Source organism: Hippocampus guttulatus, chromosome 1 (assembly GCF_054856545.1).
Source record: "Hippocampus guttulatus isolate MCC_2025c chromosome 1, RoL_Hgut_1.0, whole genome shotgun sequence".
In the NCBI taxonomy this organism is placed as follows: Eukaryota; Metazoa; Chordata; class Actinopteri; order Syngnathiformes; family Syngnathidae; genus Hippocampus; species Hippocampus guttulatus.
Window position 1 is genome coordinate 36064419 of NC_141261.1, and position 21514 is coordinate 36085932.

General features: G+C 43.7%; 1 protein-coding gene across 1 annotated transcript; it reads right to left on the bottom strand.

The window, feature by feature from the left end:
- Positions 1–3807: 3807 nt before the first annotated feature.
- mrpl39 (mitochondrial ribosomal protein L39) lies at positions 3808–20460 on the bottom strand. The gene is made up of 10 exons (XM_086128439.1): positions 20299–20460; positions 19518–19724; positions 19272–19411; positions 15188–15287; positions 15033–15100; positions 14845–14957; positions 14675–14740; positions 7777–7930; positions 6754–6801; positions 3808–3970 (listed from the first exon to the last, which is right to left on the bottom strand). The coding sequence occupies exons 1-10, from the start codon at positions 20333–20335 to the stop codon at positions 3896–3898; spliced, it is 1008 nt and encodes a 335-aa protein (XP_085984565.1). The 5' UTR covers positions 20336–20460; the 3' UTR covers positions 3808–3895.
- Positions 20461–21514: the final 1054 nt, after the last annotated feature.

The following is a 21514-nucleotide window of genomic DNA, read 5'->3' on the forward strand; positions in this document are numbered from 1 at the left end:
TAACCACTGGACTACCGGGCCGCCCAAGTTTTATATTCCTTTAAAGATTATTTATTTTATGTCTCCATGTATTTTATCGAGGATTGTGATGGGCTGCAGCCATGGCCCTCTGCCCTTTGGCTCCGTATCAGCGTCCTGGGGCTGTGGGCTGTTGTCCTCTCCTGGTGCAGATGGTTGGTGTTTCCTCATTTGGATTCTTTGATTGCAGCCCTACACCAAAGGGTGACTATCGCATTATTTTTAACCTGTCTGTGTGCATGTGTCTGTAGCGATTGTAATGATTAAAAAGCAGTTTGAGGTACTTTTTTTGGCTTCAGGGAAAAAAAAAGTCTGATCAGGATTTCAATTAAAATTTGTCAGGGTCCAGTTTCGCGAGATTTCTCAGGGTAAACTTTGGATTTGCTGAGCTGACCCAGGGCGCATTTCCTTATTTATGATTTTGCAAATGCATTTTCTTTTCACTGATTTCTTTTTTGGACCATCGTTGCGCCGCATTGGAACAGTAATTGGGGCGCGGGAATTGAGTGGGAATTGTTTTCATCTCACTAAAGGACATCAATGCAAGAATCATGATCCCAGAAACAGACATTTTAACCTGTTTTGTTGTTGATGCTTGCAACTCAAAAAAAGAAAAAGTGCCAAACTTTCAATGTGAAGCACCATCGGAATCTCAGGCCTCCATTTTAAGTGACGCTGGACTGGCAAACTAAAGTCTTAGTAAATCAAAACAGGAAGATGCACATTTCAAGTCAACCCGTGATTTCAGACCAAGTCAAACTCTTATGTGGACTGAGGATCAATTGCTGTTAATTGAATAAATCAAGTTATTGTATGTGTTTGGTCAAGTGGCCGCTTCTTTTTCCTCACATAGGCAACACTGTCACAGACTGCATACGCACCCAGTTTCTAAGTTCGTAAATCAAATGTAGTTTGTGAATGGAATTTTGAAACAATGACTGGACGGACGGCGACTGACCTTTTCTCCCAAAAGCCAGTTCAAAACCGTTGTTTCACATATGTATCCGACGCACAACCCCACAAAGAGCAAATGAGTGTTTGCCCCGATAATGTGGTTTTGGGGACAACGTGAACCAGCTTTTAGCAACATTTTGGTTGGAAAGATCGTGATTCAACGGTAAACAGAGTTACTTGAAATTGAGGCTCGATGTTTCGTGTGATGCTTTACTTGAAATGGGAAAGGAGGAGAGTTTTGGCGCTACGGGTTTCAAAGTACAATTTGTACTGAAACGTAGGCCTGAGGCGTTTGTGGCTGTTTACAACATATGCAAGTTTGCAGTGTTCTTTTATTTTAAAAGTGAACTTTAGATGGATTTGAAAAGCCTTGTGTATTTCCGTGTTTGGGACTTATTCATGATGGCGGCCCGGTGACCGACTGGTTAGCGCGTCGGTCTGACAGTACAGAGGCGCAGGGTTCGATTCCAGCTACGGCCTTCCTGTGTGGAGTTTGCATGTTCTCCTCGGGCCCGCGTGGCTTTTCTCCGGGTCCTCTGGTTTCCTCTCACATTCCAAAAACATGCGTGGCAGGCTGATTGAACACTCCAAATTGTCCCGAGGTGTGGGTGTGAGCGCGAATGGTTGTTCGTTCCTGTGTGTGCCCTGCAATTGGCTGGCCACCGGTTCAGGGTGTCCCCCGCCTACTGCCCGAAGACAGCTGGGATAGGCTCTGCCACTCCCCGCAACCCTTGTGAGGATAAAGCGGAACGGAAAATGGATGAATGAACCTATTCATGAAAACAAACCATGAACATGTGAAATGTGCCCGGTGCCTGGTGTTCGAGTTGGCTCGGGTGGGGGCACAGTGGACGTCTGGTTGGCACAATAGACTTACAGTGCAGAGGTTCTGGGCACATATGGCCTTCCTGTGTGGCGTTTGCTGGTTCTCTCCGTGCCTGAGTGGGATTTCTCCGGGTATGCTGCTTTCCTCCCACATTCCCAAAACATGCATGGTAGGATAACTGTAAAAAAAAAACACAAAAAAAACAGTCTTGCCTGTGGTCGTGAGTGCAAAATGCAGACACAGATCAAAACGATTTGGAATTGGGGTTTGTGTTTCAGAGACTTGCGTGTTAATCTGTGGAGGTGGTAATGGCTATTTTTGGAGTTCTACACGTGATCCTGATTTTTCATTAGTTTCAGTTGTTGCTGCAGCATTTGCGGGGTCGGGGGCTTCTCCTCTCTCCGCCTCTGTGTAATGTTGTTTACTACCCTTGCCCACTCGTGATGCGATGTGACTGTCACAATCACAAATGATCTTAAGCCTGGCAGATCAGTGGCCCAACAGAGAATTACTATGCGTAAATTGAACCATCATCAAGTTGACTGGTTGAGCGGAATTACCGGGAAACTTCCCACCTGACCGACTGGTCGAAGTGGGCACATTAGTGACTCCCTGCTACCAATGATTTTGAAGGTTTGATACTGTATGAGCCACAGTGTGGCGACCGCAAGTGTATCGCGGCGTGCGTCCTCAGGGTGTGATGGTCAGATTTAGTCGGGTGCGGGTTTGAAGCTTAAGTTGGAGCAACAGCTGCAAAACGGATTTTTCTTGCCCTTCCCCTTGATGATTCTGTGCGTAAAAGAGTGACAAGTCTCCAAGGAAGTTGCGCGAGCTGAAAATGTTTCAGCAACCTGAGCGACGACTTTACAGCCGCACTGCCTTTTGCTTTCCATGCAGCTCAAATATCAGGAGGGGATTTGGGAAGTGATGAAAGGTTGGGAATTGCACACGAACCCGGAGATTTTCTCCCTCGCCAGTTGTCTCTCAGCACCTGCACTGCCGCACATGGCTGACTGAAGAGAAATTAACTCCGCGCAACTTGTCTCATGCTTCATGTCATGTCTCAATCGTGAGTAGCCAAGCGCCACAGCCGCGTTACTCATGCGGTAGTCATGTCCTGGCAGCAAATACATGTTTGCAAAACACTTGGAGACCATAAATAAAAACCAATCGAATGGAAAAACAGCAAAAGTCAGTGTGAATGGAGCCTACCTATGATGATGTTGATTTATGCAACCGCACAAACTAATTGACACCGTTGTGAACTTGGAGCCCCATCGAACTTTCTGCTTGCAAAGAAAAGGTTTTTTTTGCGTTGTAAAAAAGACACCGGTCTGCAGAGGTATGAACACTGTAGGAACATCAGACCAACGTTTGTAAAATACGACCAGATCATCACCTCTTTTTCCTCTGGTGGGTCCTTTTTTTTCATATTCAGCATCTTCAGTCATGGAAGGCGTTTTTTTTTTTTTTCTGAGGTCACGGCAACCTTGACTACCAAGGATGCGCAATAAAACTGCCCGGCATGTTGCCTTTAAAAGAAGGGGGGTGGGGGGCGGGGAACAAAGGCATGAAGATTAAAAATAGATATGACAAGTTATTTTTCGATTTTCCGATCAAACTCTTGGCAGAAAAGCTAATGAGTGATACCCCTTCAGCATTGTCACTCAACATAAACATCATGAACAAGGAAAAGTGTATGAAGCTGACAGAAAGCAGGAGTGTTTGGTGTCATGTGTCAGGGGGTGGCGGTTGGGGGGGGGGGCGCTGGAGGTGTAAACACTGGCTCACACGGTAGCCTCAGAACACACTTAGACAGCCACCTGTCAGACAAGTGACACACGCGACAGCTGACAAGACAACCACTAGCCCTAATACACACAGACACTGCGTTTGTTGCCGCGAATCGCTCTAGCACACATGCGGAACACGCAGCGCCAATAGCTCCAACTCAGACAACTCAACAAAAAGACCATTGATTTGATTTCATTGAAAACAAGTGGAAACGATTTGGCAGTTTGTTTTGTCAGTTTTATTGGTCAGACAATACAGGGCAAGTGTGTGTGTGTTTGTGCGAGTGTGTCGACAATTCTGGTGTTACTGGCTGCTTGATTGTGGAGTGGGAGCAGCAACAGGGGACGGAGTCACTTTCTCAGGCGGCTGCACCTCCACCTGTGGGCCGAAAACAGTTTTAAAAAAAATTCACAGCCTTTTTATCCTTTGGGTCAATTAATCGACTACATATGCTGTACTTTCCAATTATTGAGAGGACCTTCATGGCTTCCGCCAAGTTGGCATCTATCTACATAAACCGGGTTTACATGGAGCCTTTCTTGGCTACCGATGAGAATGAAGCCAAATGTACACACAGACTGAAAATGCTCCATATAAACGCCTCAGTTGGAATAAACGGGCCTCACCCAATGGGAATTTCAATCGGGAGCGTGGTGAGATGGCGGCCGGCTGGAGAGGTGACGCACATTGACGATGTAATCCATCTGTGCGGCTCGGTGCCAGATGCTGCGCGGGCAATCGGAATCGCGAGGCTGCTCTTAACGTGAATGACGTCAGTGTTTACAAGAGGGGTCTTCGATCCCGTTTTCCATCTCTCCCTGCTGCAACACAACTTGATTCAAAATGATCAGGATCATGACCTAGCTTCTGCAGGCCTTCCTGATTACTCATCATATTTGAAATCGCAGTGTTGCAACAGGGAGAGATGCCAAATAGGCAGGACAGCGGCAGTCGAGGAACAGGATTGAAAACCCCTGGTTGACGCGCTTGAAAAAAACTGGCAGCTTCCAACCGGTGCTGGTCAACGATGGGAAGGCTTTTAACCACTTGTAACCAAGGTTATAATAATCTTGGCTTGTTCACGACAGTTACTTTTTAAGACCGTTTTAAGTCACTTTAAGTAGGCCATGCTTTCCCGATGCGATCATTTATTGTCGTCCCAAACATAATAAATATAAATATATTACTTTTTGAATGACTTTTCAAATCTTCTGGCCGAAATGATGCTCAAGCATGCTCACATTCTCCTCAAATAGGGTTTTTAATATTGGTGTGTGCTGTCCTGAAGAAACAATGGCAAAGGACTTTTTGAGCCTCATTGACTCCTTTAATTTAGTGCAGTGTCTGACTGTCCCCCCACACATGAACAAGGGCACACTTTAGATCAGGGGTCGGCAACCCAAAATGTTGAAGGAGCCGTATTGGACAAAAAAAGTAAAACACAAATATGTCTGGAGCCGCAAAAAATTAAAAGCCTTCCATAAGTCAAGTCAAGTCAATAGTATTGTAATGAAGGCAACACATGCTGTATGTATCTATATTAGCCTACTATCAAAATGACTAAGTTGGCTACAAATACAGTACTATATTTTTCCCTGCACTGCATCCTGTAGAGCAGAGGTGCCCAACTTCTTTTGACCGAAGATCTACTTTTCGATCAACCAATCTCCCGCGATCAACCCGTTACCGCACACGCGGTAACGTGCATACGTACGCACTTACACACGCATGCCATTATGAGCAACAGCCATACCGGCCGCTAAAATGAACATGGCATGGGGCGCATACACTCATGTATACCGTTTAAAAATGCTTCTATCGGCCCTCCAGATTCCCATTCTTTTCCAGTACCCTCGGTGACTTGTACATGAAAGGCTGTTTTTAAATTTTCATTTATTTATTTTACAACAGCCACCTGACTAGCATCCCGTCCTGGTAATAGAAACGTGTGTCGCAGGCTATGACGCAAATCTTCATTGACAGAAATGTCGAAATTTAAATTTTATTCTACACATTTTTACAGCGTTAGAAAACGTCAAGAATGTTTGTGTCATGTTTTTACTCCTACATAAACCATATTAAAATAAAAAAATGTCCCTCCCCCATCTTTTTCCATTTTCAAAGATGTTTGAAAAAGCTTCGGTGAGCCACTAGGGCTGCTAAAGAGCAACCTGCGGCTCCAGAGCCGCAGGTTGCCGACCCCCGGTCTAAACGCATTACCAACCTTCATCAGCAAGGCAGCTTCTGTTTATAGCTCTACGACTGATTGTGAGAGTGATACTCTGACACAAAAAGGACACGATAACATTGCAAGCTGGGTACAATGACGTCCCCAAAAGCCATTAAAAAAAAAAAAAAAAAAAAGGAGTGGCAGCTCTCCATGCTACTCCCGTGTGTGTAAAAACTCCACCAAGAACTGATCCACATATTTCCTTTTGACGTTCATCCAATTCCATACGTTTGTGTTAAACAAAGCGCGCGTTCAATTCCCCAAATAACAGTGGCGCTGTGCAAAGGAAATGTAGGCCATGGAGCATCGTATGTCATCGGCTGCCAAATCAAGCGCGCCTATTAATGAGTAGTCCTTTTCCCGCACTACACACTCAGTCGCTGATGCACAGAGAGTGCCAAAGAGGCTGCAGCAGTAGAATAGATTCTGCCTAGATGGCTCCATCCAAAATTAACTCAGCATAGTTTAAATAGCAAGGATTTATGCATCTTTGCTACTTCAGTCAGAATCGACTTGTGTCGCGATGCACTTCGCTGAGAGAGTCTGGAGAGATTTAAAAATAGTTTTCTTGGCTCCTTCATTGGTGTGTTTGATGTCAACTTCAGATACAGGCGGTTTGTCCTTCATATGAGAAGGATGAGAGTCCCTTCTCAGTCTGTGCCAGAAACATAAACGCAAAGCTATTAAAAAAAAAAAAGGAGGACATTAAATCCTAACCTCTGGATAGAGTGTGAAATCTGGAGTGATGAGGGGCATCCAGGGTAAGGGCCTGGCTGGATTTAGAACAAGCGGCTAATTTGGACTAGCATCAAGCATGCAGAGCCGAGCGTTGCCTCACTCGTAACGGCCCTGCCTGAGCTGGCAGCCTCGCTTTAGCTTTTGATGTTTTCTCTGTTGGATGCGCGTGTGAAACAGGGATGTTTGCTCTCACCAGTTTCTCTGCCCGCTTCCTCAGTTTCCTCCAGACTGTGTGGTGGGCCTGCACGAACGAGACAACGTGAGAGGCAGTCACGTGGAGAAACGATTGTGGGCAATCACACGTGACACTGAACATATCCGAGTATACCATTGTGCTATTGCAGGGGTGTGCAAACTACAGTCCAAGGCCCATTTGCGGCCCGCCATTCCAATTTCAGCGGCCCACAACATGACCCAAAAATATATAACACTAAAAATGTCATCTGACATAGGCCACAAGATTAGTTAAAAAAGGTGAAGGTGGGCAGTGACAAGGGGAGGGTGTACTGTGCAACTTTTCTCTATATTCAAAGATACAAATAAATGTAATTTATCTTCAAAACACCGTAGTGAATGAAGAAGATTCAATTTTTGAGGCAAAATTTGTTTCTTTCACTTTGTGCTCTAATGGCTGATTTATGAAGGCATCACATTAATGATCCTCGAGTAAGTGTTTGCAAAATGGTCACCTTAATACAGGGTTTTTTTGTGTGTGTGTGTGGGGGGGGGGGTTCAGAATGAAGAAATGGGATTCGGCTGCTGCTCAGTGCAGAGATGGATCTCCTCTGTGAGACAGACATTTGTTGGCCACCCCAAAAGCTTGGAAAAAAATCCTCAACTATTTACCTGAGGACCTTTCACAGAAAGCTGATGAAATTAACTAGACACTACAAATAATATATCATTGCTTTCTTGACTGAATTTAGCGTGTTTCATAACGTTGAAGAATTTACAGGTGGCCCTTTTATCCTTGCATTTTTTTTGGATGAGACTCCTGTGATATAGCTATCCTCTAAACCAGGCATAGGGAATTCTGGATCCTCGAGAGCCATATCCTGCATGTTTCAGATCCCTCCCCACGCCAACACGCCTAATTCAAATGATCAGGATCATTTCAGGGTTCTAAAGAGCTTGCTGGTGACCTGATTCAAAAGCATTCTTTTCCCTTGTGTTGTCATTTGCAGTGGCAGATCAATGAAAGTAGCATCCATCCTACCTCCAGCTGAAAAGGCAGTGAGAGGCCCTGCGCGCGGCGGTGGAGGCCCCAGCGCCCTCCGCCCAGACTGTGGAGCGCCGTCACCTCGTACTGAAAGCACAGGCCCGTTCTGGCCACCAGGGGGCCCCCGCTCAACAGAACATAGTCGCCACATCTAGGAGGTAGACAGACAGGCAGAGGGAACCGTAGGCCGGATTTTAATTAGTATTATTTGACAGACCCACACATGAAGATATACAAAAAAAACATCTTGCATTTGACTGTTTTAATCATATTGTGTGTGGGGTGCTCAGAAAATCTCAATACAGCCCCCCCACACGCAGATGTCTTTCACCACAAATCCTATCCTATGAGGGGGGGGGGGGGGGGCTCTTGCGCGATCACATGTGGCTTCACAAACACACAGACGCCCAGACTGCTCAGAGTATTCGCCAATGGTTTCCGAGTGTTGTAAAGTGGCACTGTAGGCAAGGAAGTACTTTCTGAGGAAAATACTTCTTGACACCATATTAAAAAATAAAAATAAAAACATTGGGAGTTGGCCGCCTAGCTACGGAGCCCCTCAAGGGGAGGGAAAAGTCCTTTGCGTTCTCTCGCTATCATTGCAAGATTTCATTTTTTGTCATGCATTTTCCCTCACAAGAGCATGCTGCATCTTAGTTGTTGTTTTTTTTTTTTTTTTTTGCAACAAGCTTCAAGTTCAGCACTCATTTCTGGAAACACACATTTTTTTTTGCTGTCTGTCAATTTGAAAATAACTCCTCAGCGCGACATTATTTTGACTCAATTTTATTAAGATTAATATATATATATAATATTTTGAGCCACTTTGCAAATGGAGCCGTGAAAAGCCCTGCATCTCACTCATGGAAGTAAACCAAATTAATCCTGCATGATCAAGCCAAAATTCAAGCTCAGACAGAACAAAGGCTCATTTTGGGGACTCCACACAGGGAGGCCGGAGCTGGAAATTGAGCCGCTCGGTAACTCTGCACTGTGAGGTTGATGCGCTAAGCACTGGACCACCGGGCCACCCTTTTGTTTTCCAATTTTGCACAGATACACATATGTGTGTGTGTGTATATATATATATATATATATATATATATATATACACACACACACACACACACACACATATCTATCTATCTAGCTATCGATAGATAGATATAATCCCCCCCCCCCCCCCCCCCCCCACATAAATCTCGTGGTGAACTAATATAAAATGCAACAACCTAAATTGCATTTTGAAGTAAGTGCAGCACAGGACCTCAGAGAGAGCAGACTTGGCAAGCCCAGCACCAATTCTTCAGCAGAGGTGCAAGCAAATGTCAACACAAACGACTTCTAGTGTTCCCTCAAGTGACCTTGTGCATTTTATTTGCTACACATACTGTCGTCATTGTTCCAAGCAAATTTGTGAACGGGTTACGCGCAACCCGTGTAACATAATTAGCGATTACTAGACCAAAGATTATGTATTTAAAAAAAGGGGGGGGGGGAACATGTTTTGCACGTTATTGAAATGAATAGTGGGGTTTTCAAATGAATGAACATTGAACAATAAAAAATAAAATAAAATTACACACTGTCCCGTTTAAGGGAGGCTTAATTAATTTTACATGTGAGGTTTGATTGGTCGTCATTAATTACCGGTAGTTTAGCTTGGAAAAATGCACACAAGCTGAAAAACACGCCCCTATAATTATATCCACAAAGAAAAACAATGCCGTTTTGCATTGTAAACATTTAGAAAGGGTTGACCAGAATCAGCAAAACAAGGTGGACACCAGCATTGTATTCCACAACGTTTAAAAAATGTGTACTTATGCAAGTTTTGTCGAGCCCACGGGTGCGCAAGGAGAGGCGGGCGCGCGCACTTGTGCTGTGAACATTTGAGCCAAGAGGAGTTGTTTACGATTTGAGAGGGGACACGCCACGCAGGTCCCATTAAAAAGCAACGCCATGCTGAGGAAGTATCTGTGCTTCCTCTGAGTCTCAACCCTTTGCGATCCTCCCCGCAGGCGGTGGCTTGTTTCTCGTTATGGCCATAAAAATTAAGCCGCTGAGACAGCATTCTGTCCATTGTAATGTACAAAGTAGGACGACATAGTCTATTAATTCCAGCATGCTCTATGCGTGTGTAGCTTGCAAATGAGCACCATGTCCGCTCCACTTCCTGGTCCCACTAGTTTTCCCAAAGTCTATTTTGTGCCAGCCAAAGACCACTCGGCGCCGCATTTTTCACATCTCTCGCTAGAGTTAGTTCATAGCATTGCTGGAAATTATATTGCTACTCTCTTTCAAGATTAACAGACATTTCCAGCATCGCTGTGTGTGTCTGTCATTGTGCAGTCTAGTCCAAAGTTGACACACGTTACGGTTGTCAAGTGACGTGTGCACTGAACACGGCAGCCAGCTATATTATTTTTAAAAACGTTTTTAAAGTTATGACATGTAAATAAAAAAAATGGTCACTTTTCAAAATTCATTTTAACACCTGCAAATGGTATGCATACTGTATGTGAAGCATCCCTTTAAATTTTACAAATGCTGAGGTGAGCAATGCAAGGAATCGGCCTGGATGTCACTCTTGTACACACAACCTAAAGTAACGGTTTGTTTAGCCAAAAAAAGAAAATATAGTGCAACATAAATCTAATGTAGATGATTTGAATATGATGCAAATACACATTTGACAAGGATTAATGTCCTTTTGACTTGATTAATTAATTGCAATGTGCCACGCCACTTTTTTTTCTCCCCCGTATATTTACAGTTGACCACCGACATTGGCGGTGAGCGGGAACCAGGTCAGCATGCGAAAAGCAAAAATCAGAGTATAATTGATACTCATTGAAATGCACGGAGGGGTTCTGCATGTATACATTACAAAGTGTTTAATTAATCGGCAATCAGTCTTTTTTTTTCTGCCCCAAATCGGCATCAGCCTCAAGAAAAAACATCTTGGTCAGAAGCCAGTATACAGTGGCGGCCATCTTGAACCGGGAATCCCACAATGGTCCTTCCCTCACCCACTTCTTTTATTTCGATTGAGACTTTGGGCATGAGAACTAAAAGACAAAATGCATTCAAAAAAGACAACAAATGAGGGAAGCATGGGATCATTTCGGACTGAAATGTGCACCGGTGTCATGTAATCATTGCCATGCAGACCTTGCTCGAAGGCGCCCACTTGGTTACTGTGACCTCGTCTCGGGGACTAAAGGCGGCTTCTTTACAGTGGTATTAATGTTGATTCTATGAATTATAATTTTATGACTACCATTGAGTTGTGGCTTGTTAATTTTATTCGTGGTAACAAGTGCAGGATATGCCTTTGACACTTTTTGCTGCTCATTATAATTAACCCCCCGCAATATATGCAACTGCATATACTGTATGCTGAATAAGGTGGCTGTGCTATTTAAAATATGAAAAATGATCAAACATTTGATTGATGTTTGATTCCTATTCAAGGTGTTATAAAAACGTTAGTCTTCAATGTTAAACAAATGCTTATAACAACAAAATAACACTTTCATTGTTAAAATAAGCTTTTTTTTCTTCACATTTTCAGCTTGTGGTGTGCCGCGGGATTTTTTTTCCATGAAAGAAATGTGCCTTGGCTCGAAAAAGATTGAAAAACACCGCGTTAAACTTTGATTTCAAATTACGTCATTCAGACGTGTTGCAATTGCTAAGATGTCTGTCGCTCTCTTCACTCTGACGCAGTTCGGTGAGGCAACTTTATATTGGGTAAAGCAGATTTCAGCTATTTTAGAAGTACCGGTATCTTTTGGCCCACAGTATGTGTTTTCACACCGTTGTTGAATCAGGTGCATTGGAGGAGGGAGACACAGAAAAAAAATTCAGCATAGGGGCCGCCGAGGACCGGTGATGGCGAGCACTGGTCTAATATAAAATTAAACGACTACTGCTCCAATTGACAAGATATGTTTAGTTTGGGTTTATTAGGTCATGCTGTGAGCGACCAAATTTCAGAAAATGGAGAAAACTAATCATTTTGCCACGAGCCTCAAATGGGCTGAAAACCACGTGATCAGACCCGAGTTCCAATAATGTGAACTGTTGGGGAGATCCCTACAAATCAGGGGGGGTGTATTGTATATTGTGGGTAGTCGGAGCTGGGATTCGAACCGGCGGCCCCTTGCCTCACTGGACAACCCGCTCAATCAACTGACCAGCTAACCTCGTTTAGCTCTAATTCATCCAAAAAACATCACTGCTTCATTTACTCAACTGTTAATTCAACATTTGAAACAATATTGAATTTGTATTGTTTTGTGTCAGTGTCCTCTTTTCACACAATGTTGTGACAAAATCACTGTCTGGTTTGAGAGCAAAAAAAGCAAAAAGAACTTTCTAGAATAAGCTAACGACATCTAATTAATGCGTTTTCAAATGTGACTCAATCTCACCACACGCATACATACAGATCTGCGTCTGGGTCTTCTGCCCCCAAAAGTCACATAAACCACTCCAAAAATAAAGACTGGCAATCTATACAGTCAAAGCAAAGAGAATAGTTGGTCTCCATCTGTCACAATAGAAGTGTGTTGATTCTTAAATAAGAAAAATAATTTATGATGGCAGCTAGTGAAGTAATACGACGGTTCCTCTCATTTAAATCCAAGAAGTGGGAAGAGTGAGCCCTGGCCGTGGAACATTCATCGTGTTCATGATTTGATTCACTTGAGTTTGCTTTTATGTTGGCGTCGTCGTCGTCCAGTCTTTGACTTATGTGCTGTGCTTGAGTGAATGTAAACAAAATCCGATCAGATGTGTCACTTCAAAAGTGCTTGCAAACGTGGACATCGGCATTTAGTGGCAAGGAATCGGGAACTTGGGCCTGTGGTGTTCCAAGCCAATTCCAATGAAGTTGGGTCGCTGTGTTAAATATAAAAATAATTTGCAAATCTTTGTTCAACCTATCTTTTGTTGAATACATTACAAAGACAACACATTCAATGATCAAACTGATAAACCTTCTTGCTTTTAGCAAATCATCATGAGCTTTGAATTTTGTGGCTGCAACACATTGCCAAAAAGCTGGGAAAAGTGGCCAAAGAGACGGCGAAAGTTGAAGTATGTTCATCAAATACCTGTTTGGAACATCCCACAGGTGAACAGGCTCACCGGGAACAGGTGCCACGGTTGGGTATCAAAAGAGATTTTCATTGAAAAGCAACCATGGGGCGAGGTTCACCTCTTTGTGAGCAACAGCGTGAGAAAATAGCCCAACGGTTTAAGGCACACATGTCAAACTCAAGGCCGGGGGCCAGATCCGGCCCGCCATGTCATTTTATTCGGTTTCACTGTCGTAATGGCCCTCCGAGGGAAGACGCAACTCCAAAGTGGCCCGTGACAAAAAGGAGTTTGACACCCCTGGTTTAACAACAATGTTGCTCAACGTCCAATTGCAAGGAATTGAGGGATTTCATCCTCTACGGTCCTCTAATATCATCAAAACGTTCAGAGAATCTCGATATATCTCGAAATAACTTGTAAGCGGCTGGGCCGAAAAACAAAAACATTGAATGCCCGTGACTTTCGATCCCTCATGCGGCATTGCATTGAAATTTTTTTTAAAAAGGACATCGATGTGTAAAGGATATCAGCACAAGGGCTCAAGAATACCCCCCACCCCCGATAACAGGAAATACAGTTTGGTGCTGCATCCGTAAGTACAACTTAAAACTTGACCATGCAAAGTAAAAGCCATTTATCAACAACACCAAGAAGCGCCGCTGGCTGTTCTGGGTCCACAGTCATTGAAGATGCAACAAGGAAAAGTGTTGTGTGGTCTGTCGAGTCCATATTTCAAATTTGGGGCGGAGGGGCAAATTGTGGACGTGGTGTCCCCGGGGCCAAAGAGAAAAAGGATCATTTGGATAGTTATAGACGCAAATTTCAATAGCCAGCATCTGTGATGGTATTGGGCTGCGTTAGTGTCAATGGCATGGCTAACTTACACATCTGTGAAGGCACCATTAAAGCTGAAAGGTACATACAGGTGTTGGAGAAACATACGCTGCCACCCAAGCAACGTCTTTTTCATGGATGCCCCTGCTTATTTCAGCGAGACAATGCCAAACCACATTCCGCACATGTTACAACACTGTGGCTTCTTCGTAAAAAATGACAGGTACTAGACTGGCCTGTCTCCCATTGAATATGTGTGGCACATTCTGAAGCGTAAAATCCGACAACGAAGACCCTGGGCTGAAGCTGTACGTCAAGCAAGAATGGGAAGGAATCCCCCCGCCCCCAACAAAGCTTCAACAATCCATGTCCTCAGTTCCCCAAATGTTATTGAATGTTGTTTAAAAAAAAGTTGATGTAACACAGAGGTAAATATGACCCTGTTCCAGCTTTTGGAGAACGTGTTGCAGCCATAAAATTCTATTCATGATTATTTGCTTTAAAAATAAGAAATAAAGTTGATCAATTTGGACATTAAATACCTTCTCTCTGTAGTGTACAGTCAGTATTCAATTAAATATAGATTGAACACGATTTGCAAATCATATTATGATTACCACAACGTCCCAATCTCATTGGAATTGGATTTGTAAAATTCTATGACATGAAAACACTCAAAGCAGAAAACGTAATCAACTGCTCGAGCTGACACGAAGGTGTTTGTTTCGAAACCGATGCTGTGGGGATGGCGCGGCATGTATTTGATGGAGTAGGTCTTGCACTCAATATTGCAAACAAAGTTTTAGCAATTCTGTCTGTCCCTACAGTAGATGTCCACTGTTCCCAACTTGAATGTTCCGAAGTTGTGCAGTGTTGGTAGATGCAGCGTAATCTAAAGCTTTACAAAGAGAATTCTGTATGGAGCCGTGCTGTGGAGTGCATGCATTGTCACCTGTAAAGCATCACTGTCCCTTTGGGATTCTGGGCGGCCCTCTGCTCCACCGCTTCCTGTTGACACCTGACACAGAGAAACTACTCTTCAAATTGAATGTTTGACATCAAAAGAGAGAAGAAGACAGGGGACGGGGGTTTAGTGGTAGAGATAGGGCGGTAGCCATCTACCTGCTGTGCGAGAACACTTCGAGTGCCACCGAGGGGTCCACCTCCAGAGGCTCCCAGGGCAAATCCTGGAGGATGAGCTGCTGAGCTCCTCTTGTCAGAGAGCGCATCGACTCCTGGAGCACAAACACGAGCATGTGAGCCCCTGTGAGTTCTGAAAGGCACCAGTTGATAAACCAAAGGAGCAAAACCTCAGAGGGAGTCCAAGAGTCCAGCTGACGGTCCAGGACCAAGTCACAAAGAAAAGCCCCTGAAGTCACTGAAGAGAATTTATGAGTGAAACAAGCTGCGGGGCAAATCCAGGCCAGATCAACTATGAACACTGAAACCATAACGCAGCAGCTACCTGGCACTTCTGGTGTGCTGAGCAACTCCACGGACAACTGGTCCTTGAACGCCGTCTCCAGCACGTGACCGAGAAGGGCAGCACAGGAGCGCCAATAAGCCTGTCGATGGGGACAAGAGGAGAGGCTATTTCAAAAGGGACATATTAGGGGAAAGGAACTTTTTAATAACTTGTATACAAAGAGCTGGCTCTCTGGAATCCCTCTCCACTTGGAGTGGAAATTTAACATTTAACAGTGTTAACTTGTATCTCTAACTAACTAACTCTGAAAGTGTTACGATGCAAAGTTCGTTACTTTGCAATGTCATTTTCTTGTAAATCAGGCTGTAAGGCGTCCCAAGAAGAAGAAAATGGTAGAAGAGGGGGCCCCGCTGCTTGGGGAGACGCTCCATCACAGATCTGGAAATGGTGTTTCTCCATCAATTGTAGATAAACTAAATCTCATTGTTGTACAAATACTTCTGTTGTCTTGGTTTCCCTGGACAAGACACGCCCATCAAGCCTGAAAATATACAAGAGCATCTTCTTGTCTGGCAATTTGTCTGCGAGCGAACCCTTTCACAATTCCGCCACACTGGCAATGGATTTTATTTTTTTTTTGCACATTTTTCAGAATGGTGAAGTGCAATGTTGTAGCAACTACAGATGAATCAAGTTGATTAAAAAAAATTTTTTTTGCATGCCTGACTCGCATACTTGTATCACCCTCCGATACTTCTGATGGACTTTCGATGCGTAATCTGTAAATTCATGCGCAACCGCCAAAGAGACGTGATTAGATGAAGTCTGAGGGTGGGGAGTTCTCATGAGACACGTGAATTCCAAAAGGACAACATTTGCAAAGTACGTCACATTTTAAAAACTGTGAAATTAACTGGTGTAGTGGATCCGGAAGTCATACTGATCCTTGGTAGTGACGTGTCCGGGTCATTAACATTAGGAGCAATTACATTTGCACTCTCTATTTAATAATCCACCCATCTATGTTCTACAGCTGATCTGGAGTCAGACTGTGGGAGCAGCAGCTCACCAGTCACTTCGTCCAACTCTTTTTTTTTTGGGGGGGGGGGGGCATTCCCAGGCCAGGGAGACAACTCTCCAGTGACTGGCATGTCACTTGTATGGACTTCATGAGCGACATGGATCAAATAAACCCAAATGATTCAAAATCTAATTCACCATCACCACCATTAGAATGACTGCAGCTGTTGCGAGTGGCGCTTTCGGATAAACTCCAAGCTGCCAGTCCAAAGACGCTCTGTCACACGGCTGCCACCAGCAAAGCACGGAAGCCGTTAATTAAATCAAAAGGTGCAATATGATATGGCCCCCTCGAAAACACTAGGCTTACTACAGTATCCGTGTGTGCAGTAGAGAAAAGATGTTTAAGTCTGTTCGAGAAGGTGCGCCACATTTCACGGGGAATGACCTGATTTCAGGGTCGGTCCAACCAGAGTGTGTAGATTTTATGAAGGCGCCTATAGGTGGGTTAACAAAACAAAAAGAGGGGGTGAGCAAAAATTCAGAAAAAAAGTTTTTACGCTTGGCGAGGGTATCAGCATATTGATAAAAGGAAAATGCTAATATTGGAGATGGAAGGAGGTTTGTGAATGAACGATGATACCGCGTGGCACATTTTGACCGGATATTACCGGTACATCATACGTACATATTGTAGTCATAAAAAGACAGGCCTGCATTCCTATACAGATTGAGAAGGCCATGGTGGTCTCCTTCACTCCGATAGTATTCTTAACATAAACAATCTTCTTTGCCATCTCCTTGTTGTTGACAGTCGGCCGAGTGTCTTGTGGCAAAGAGAGAGACTGACTCACATGACATCATCTGATGGCAGAGTCGCCCCTCCTCTGAATACAGTATTCGCAAAATAATAACAAATGGAAACATGCATATGTTGGATGTTCGTTTTGCACATTTGTACTAAATTTGCCTTGAAATTTTGAAACATTTGGATAGAAACCCCATTACACTTCTCTGACGTAAACACACAAGAGAATATGCAGCCAATTTGTATCGATTTTTTTCCTCTCCGTTAATTTTTTTTTTTTTTAATCAAAATGAGGAAGTCAGGATTAATGGCAACAATTTGTACGTTTTGGAGTGCACAACTTTTCCAGCGGCTTATCAGCGTGATTGAGTGGCGCTTTGAGTTATTTGGCTTCGTGCTGTCCACTGCCAGCATTTTTAGACACAGTAAACACAACGGTCTGTCCTCGTCTGTCTCCCACTGTAGTCACAGTGAAGCCAAGCCTCACATACGCTTCATCATATTGCCTTTTCTTGGCTTGCGGGTGACTCTTTTGTCTCATTATCTTCGCCTCTCTCCGCCTTTCTTTTCATGTTGTCTCTTGAGGGTTTGTTTACTGCACTTCATATCACCTGCTTGGTGCAACAAAAAAAAAAAACACACCAGAGCTAATATTCCCTGCAATTACACTTTATTCTATTTTCTTCGGCCAAAAAACGCATGCTCCCCAGAGTTACACGGCTGTGAAGTAGCTCAAGAGGGAGGAGAGAAAGAGGACATTTATGTGGAGAGGGGAGACTTGTGGATAGCTCCCAGGAGAGCAGACGATGCAGAGCACAGGGAAAGCTGGGAGAGGATGTTCAATGTGGCAACCTCTGAATAGGGTTAACTCGAAAGCAAATGAAGATGTCAAGTTAAATGTATGAACACAAAGCTGACATTAGTGTGACCAAGACTCAAAACGTTTTTTTTTCCCCAACAGTTTTGCTCACCAATGACTTGATTTAAAGGTGTAAATTTCTACTTTTGAGAAGTATTTATTTGCAGGTTAATCCCAGGGTCTTGAAGTAAGGCTTTTATTGAACAATAAAAATATGACAATATAATGGAGGTTGATGTGAATGATTTGAATTCTTTTTTTTTTTTTTTACACAGAATCAAGTGTTTTTATGTCTTAAATTCACATTGTGTATTTCAATAAACTAATTCTTTGTCTGGAAACATTTTCAGCAGGCCAAGTTCAAACACAACTATAAATTGAAGGAATATCATTCCAAAAGTCGATGACAATTTCTCATAAATCTTTTTGTTGTATGTTGAGCTTGACAGTAAACTTCAATTGGAGTGCCATTAAAGAGCTCAAAGCACGCTTAGGGACGGGAGAATCACCCTGCATGCAATCACCATTTGCTATGCAAGCAACATGGTGCCTTCAGGGTGCTTTCTCAAAGTTGTTGCAAACACACTGCACCGTAATCATTTTTCTGCGATTTGAATGTTTTGAAGATTGGGACGCCAAAATCATTATTATTATTTATATAATTATTATTACAATTTCAATTCATCGTCCAGCCCAAACATTTTATTTGTTACAAATGTATTTTTGGGTTGTTCTTTTCAATTAAATCTAAATTTGAGTATTGGTGGTTGAATAAATAATCAATCAATCAATCAATTAATTATCATACTTATTAACTGCACACACGATGCACAATTATGATTTAACTGTATAACGACCCTGGTTCTTATAATTTTATTTTGTAAAATATTGTTAGGAGGCAGCCCGGTTGTCAATTGGTTAGCGCGTCGACCTCACAGTGCAGAGGTTGTGGGCTCGATCGAGGCTCCGGCCTTCCTGTGTGGAGTTCTCCCCGGGCCTGCGTGGGTTTTCTCCGGGTGCTCCGGTTTCCTCCCACATTCCAAAAACATGCATGGCAGGCTGATTGGACGCTCTAAATTGTCCCTAGGTGTGAGTGTGGGCGTGAATGGTTGTTCGTCTCTGTGTGCCCTGCAATTGGCTGGCAACTGATTCAGGGTGTCCCCCGCCTACTGCCCGAAGACGGCTGGGATAGGCTCCAGCACCCCCGCGACCCTTGTGAGGATAAGCGGATTGGAAAATGGATGGATGGATGATGTTGGGGGGGACTACTTTAAGTGACAAAACACGTAAACAGTGTTTGCACCAGTGGGGTGGGGCGGGGGGGGGGGGGGGGGGGTTGCAGCATAAACACAAGTGCAAATGGTCAGAATAATGTAGTGTACAACTTCTGCTTCAATTTGGATCAGGTATCATCTCCTAAATTACATTCAGTTTACCTGGTTGACCAATGTGGGGTCGCTGTCTTTAAATGTGAGCAACATGAGCGTGCAGGAGCGAGTGAGCGGCTGGTGGAGAGGCCACGGTTCGCCATCCACCAGAGCCAAAGCAGAATTGGTCGCATGATGCTCTGTTAGGTCTGCGGGACACACAGAAGGGTGTTTTTATAGTCCAGTATATGAGGAATGCATGCAAAAGAGACCAAATATTGATCTGAAGACTTGCAACCAGTACTCTTAACTCACGCATGGCACAGCTCTGCGGTGTAGACATTCCTCTGTTCATGATGAGCAGAGTACCATCCAGCCCCGCGCCCTGCATGGACACCTCGATCTTCTCCACACGGGGGTACAGAGCCCGCTGCCGGGCTTGCTCTCTGGAGAAGACTGCATTGCGGTGGCTAAGAGCCTCGACACGCGCTGCTGCTGCTGCGACTGCAGTCGACCTGAAACCTGCAGAGATGGTTAAAATTGACAAGTGCTGGAAAGAATATATATCAAAAACACATAAACTAGAAGACATCTTAGCAACTTTAATACATTAATAAAATAATCTCTTTGTGTACATTTTTGGTTTTGATCCTTCATTAGACCACATACAAGACCATACACTACAAGGGGTTCCAAGTTGCGGAACTCTGTGCCCAGCGGCGTAGGAACACGTGGTCACGTGGTGCAAAAACTCTGTACCCGTTTAATTATTGTTTTGATTGATGGCGTGATAATATTATGGAGTAATAATGATTTTCATACAACTATTTAGTGTAATTTACTACTGCGTTACTGTGGATTAGAGATAAGACTACGGCGCGTTCCGACTAGCTGAACCATAGTCGTAAACTGAGGACCTCCTTTATTACGACAAGTAAACAGAGTTAATACAATTAAGTGAAAGTAAAGGTTGTTGTCCAAGTTGGGTTCGACTTTGTTGATCCACTGTCTATTCCGGCACGCAGAACTTTACTCACTGGTACTAATGTAGCTTCATTTAACAATAGCTACAAATTACTAGCAGTTTGCAACTTACGGCGTTGGAGGTGCTGGCATGCAGCCCTGATCAGCATCGTGAGGAATTCTTCGATAATAGCATGCAGATCGCACAACGTCTATTCCAGTGACCTAAAATTGAAGGACGCCATGACAGGTTCATGTGCACTGAAATTGGGTCCGGCAAGGAACTAAAACCTGAAGCTTCAGTTCTGTTTGGCCCCAGAAGCACGCCGCAGTTACAATTATGCCCAATAGACGTCGCTGTTAGCTTTGAATTCTATGTTTACGTCAACGACCCCCGACTTGGCCGTGCAGACGGAAAATCAGGGCGTGTCAATGGCACATCACACATGTGAACTACCACCCGCGCAAAGGTTTGAATGACGGTCATTTTACCTCAGTGCTCCTCCAAATTACCTTGACCAAGAGTTGCTCTATTTTTGGATTGCATCCAAATTTATTATGTTGGCCGTGATGTCTCATGTCACGTGTCCTCCAGTTTTATTCTGTAAATGGACATTCATGACACTTGAATGAAATTTGACAAATGCTGAAGTTTGAAGGTCCAAAATCAGCAGTAAGTCCTGGAGCTAATGGAATCAGCAGATCGGGGACATCATTTACAGGAAGGAAAAAAACCATAAATCATCCACTTCACCAATCCTCTTCTCAGCAGAGGAGGGCCTGTTTTCACTAGAGACTGGAGGACATCTTGAGTTTGGAAGGAAGTAAATGATAGCCAGATGGAAACATTTGGAGACATTTTCTGCTCCATATTAATAACTTGTACCACAGTCTTCTTTGTTGTTTGTTGAATCAAAGGACCAATAGACTAACAATGCACATTTTGAGTCTTGATTTTCAGCCTCTTAACCAATGTTTAAAACATGACGGACCTCGGAGCAAATCTTTTATTTTTGTCATTTCTTGATTATTTCATTTGAAATATTCTATACATAGGCTATTTTGGTGAGTCTGTTTAATACTGGGCAGTATTTAATCTTGAAATCATTAATCATTAAATTACACTGGTTCACAGTTACTTATGAGCAAGCAAACGATTGGGGGGTGGGGGTCTATGAAAGCTCAATTAGGATCTGCACATGGGCGCACATGGCATTGAGGACGAGGATGCCTACGATCCGTCCGCTCTACCTTTGCCGCATAAGGCCAGAAGAATCTCCAGTAAAACAGAGGACGAATGTTCCTCTTCCATTGGGACAGGCATGGAGCCTGCAGAGCATGTGTTGTGC

Bases quoted from the DNA above. Each gene is read 5' to 3' on its own strand.
- mrpl39 (XM_086128439.1), bottom strand. From the start codon at position 20,335: ATGCTGATCAGGGCTGCATGCCAGCACCTCCAACGCC. The intron at 15,288-19,271 runs GTAAACTGAATG...CCCCATCGACAG, and splicing joins ACCCCACATTGGTCAACCAG to GCTTATTGGCGCTCCTGTGC. The intron at 15,101-15,187 runs GTAGCTGCTGCG...AATTCTCTTCAG, and splicing joins CAGCACACCAGAAGTGCCAG to TGACTTCAGGGGCTTTTCTT.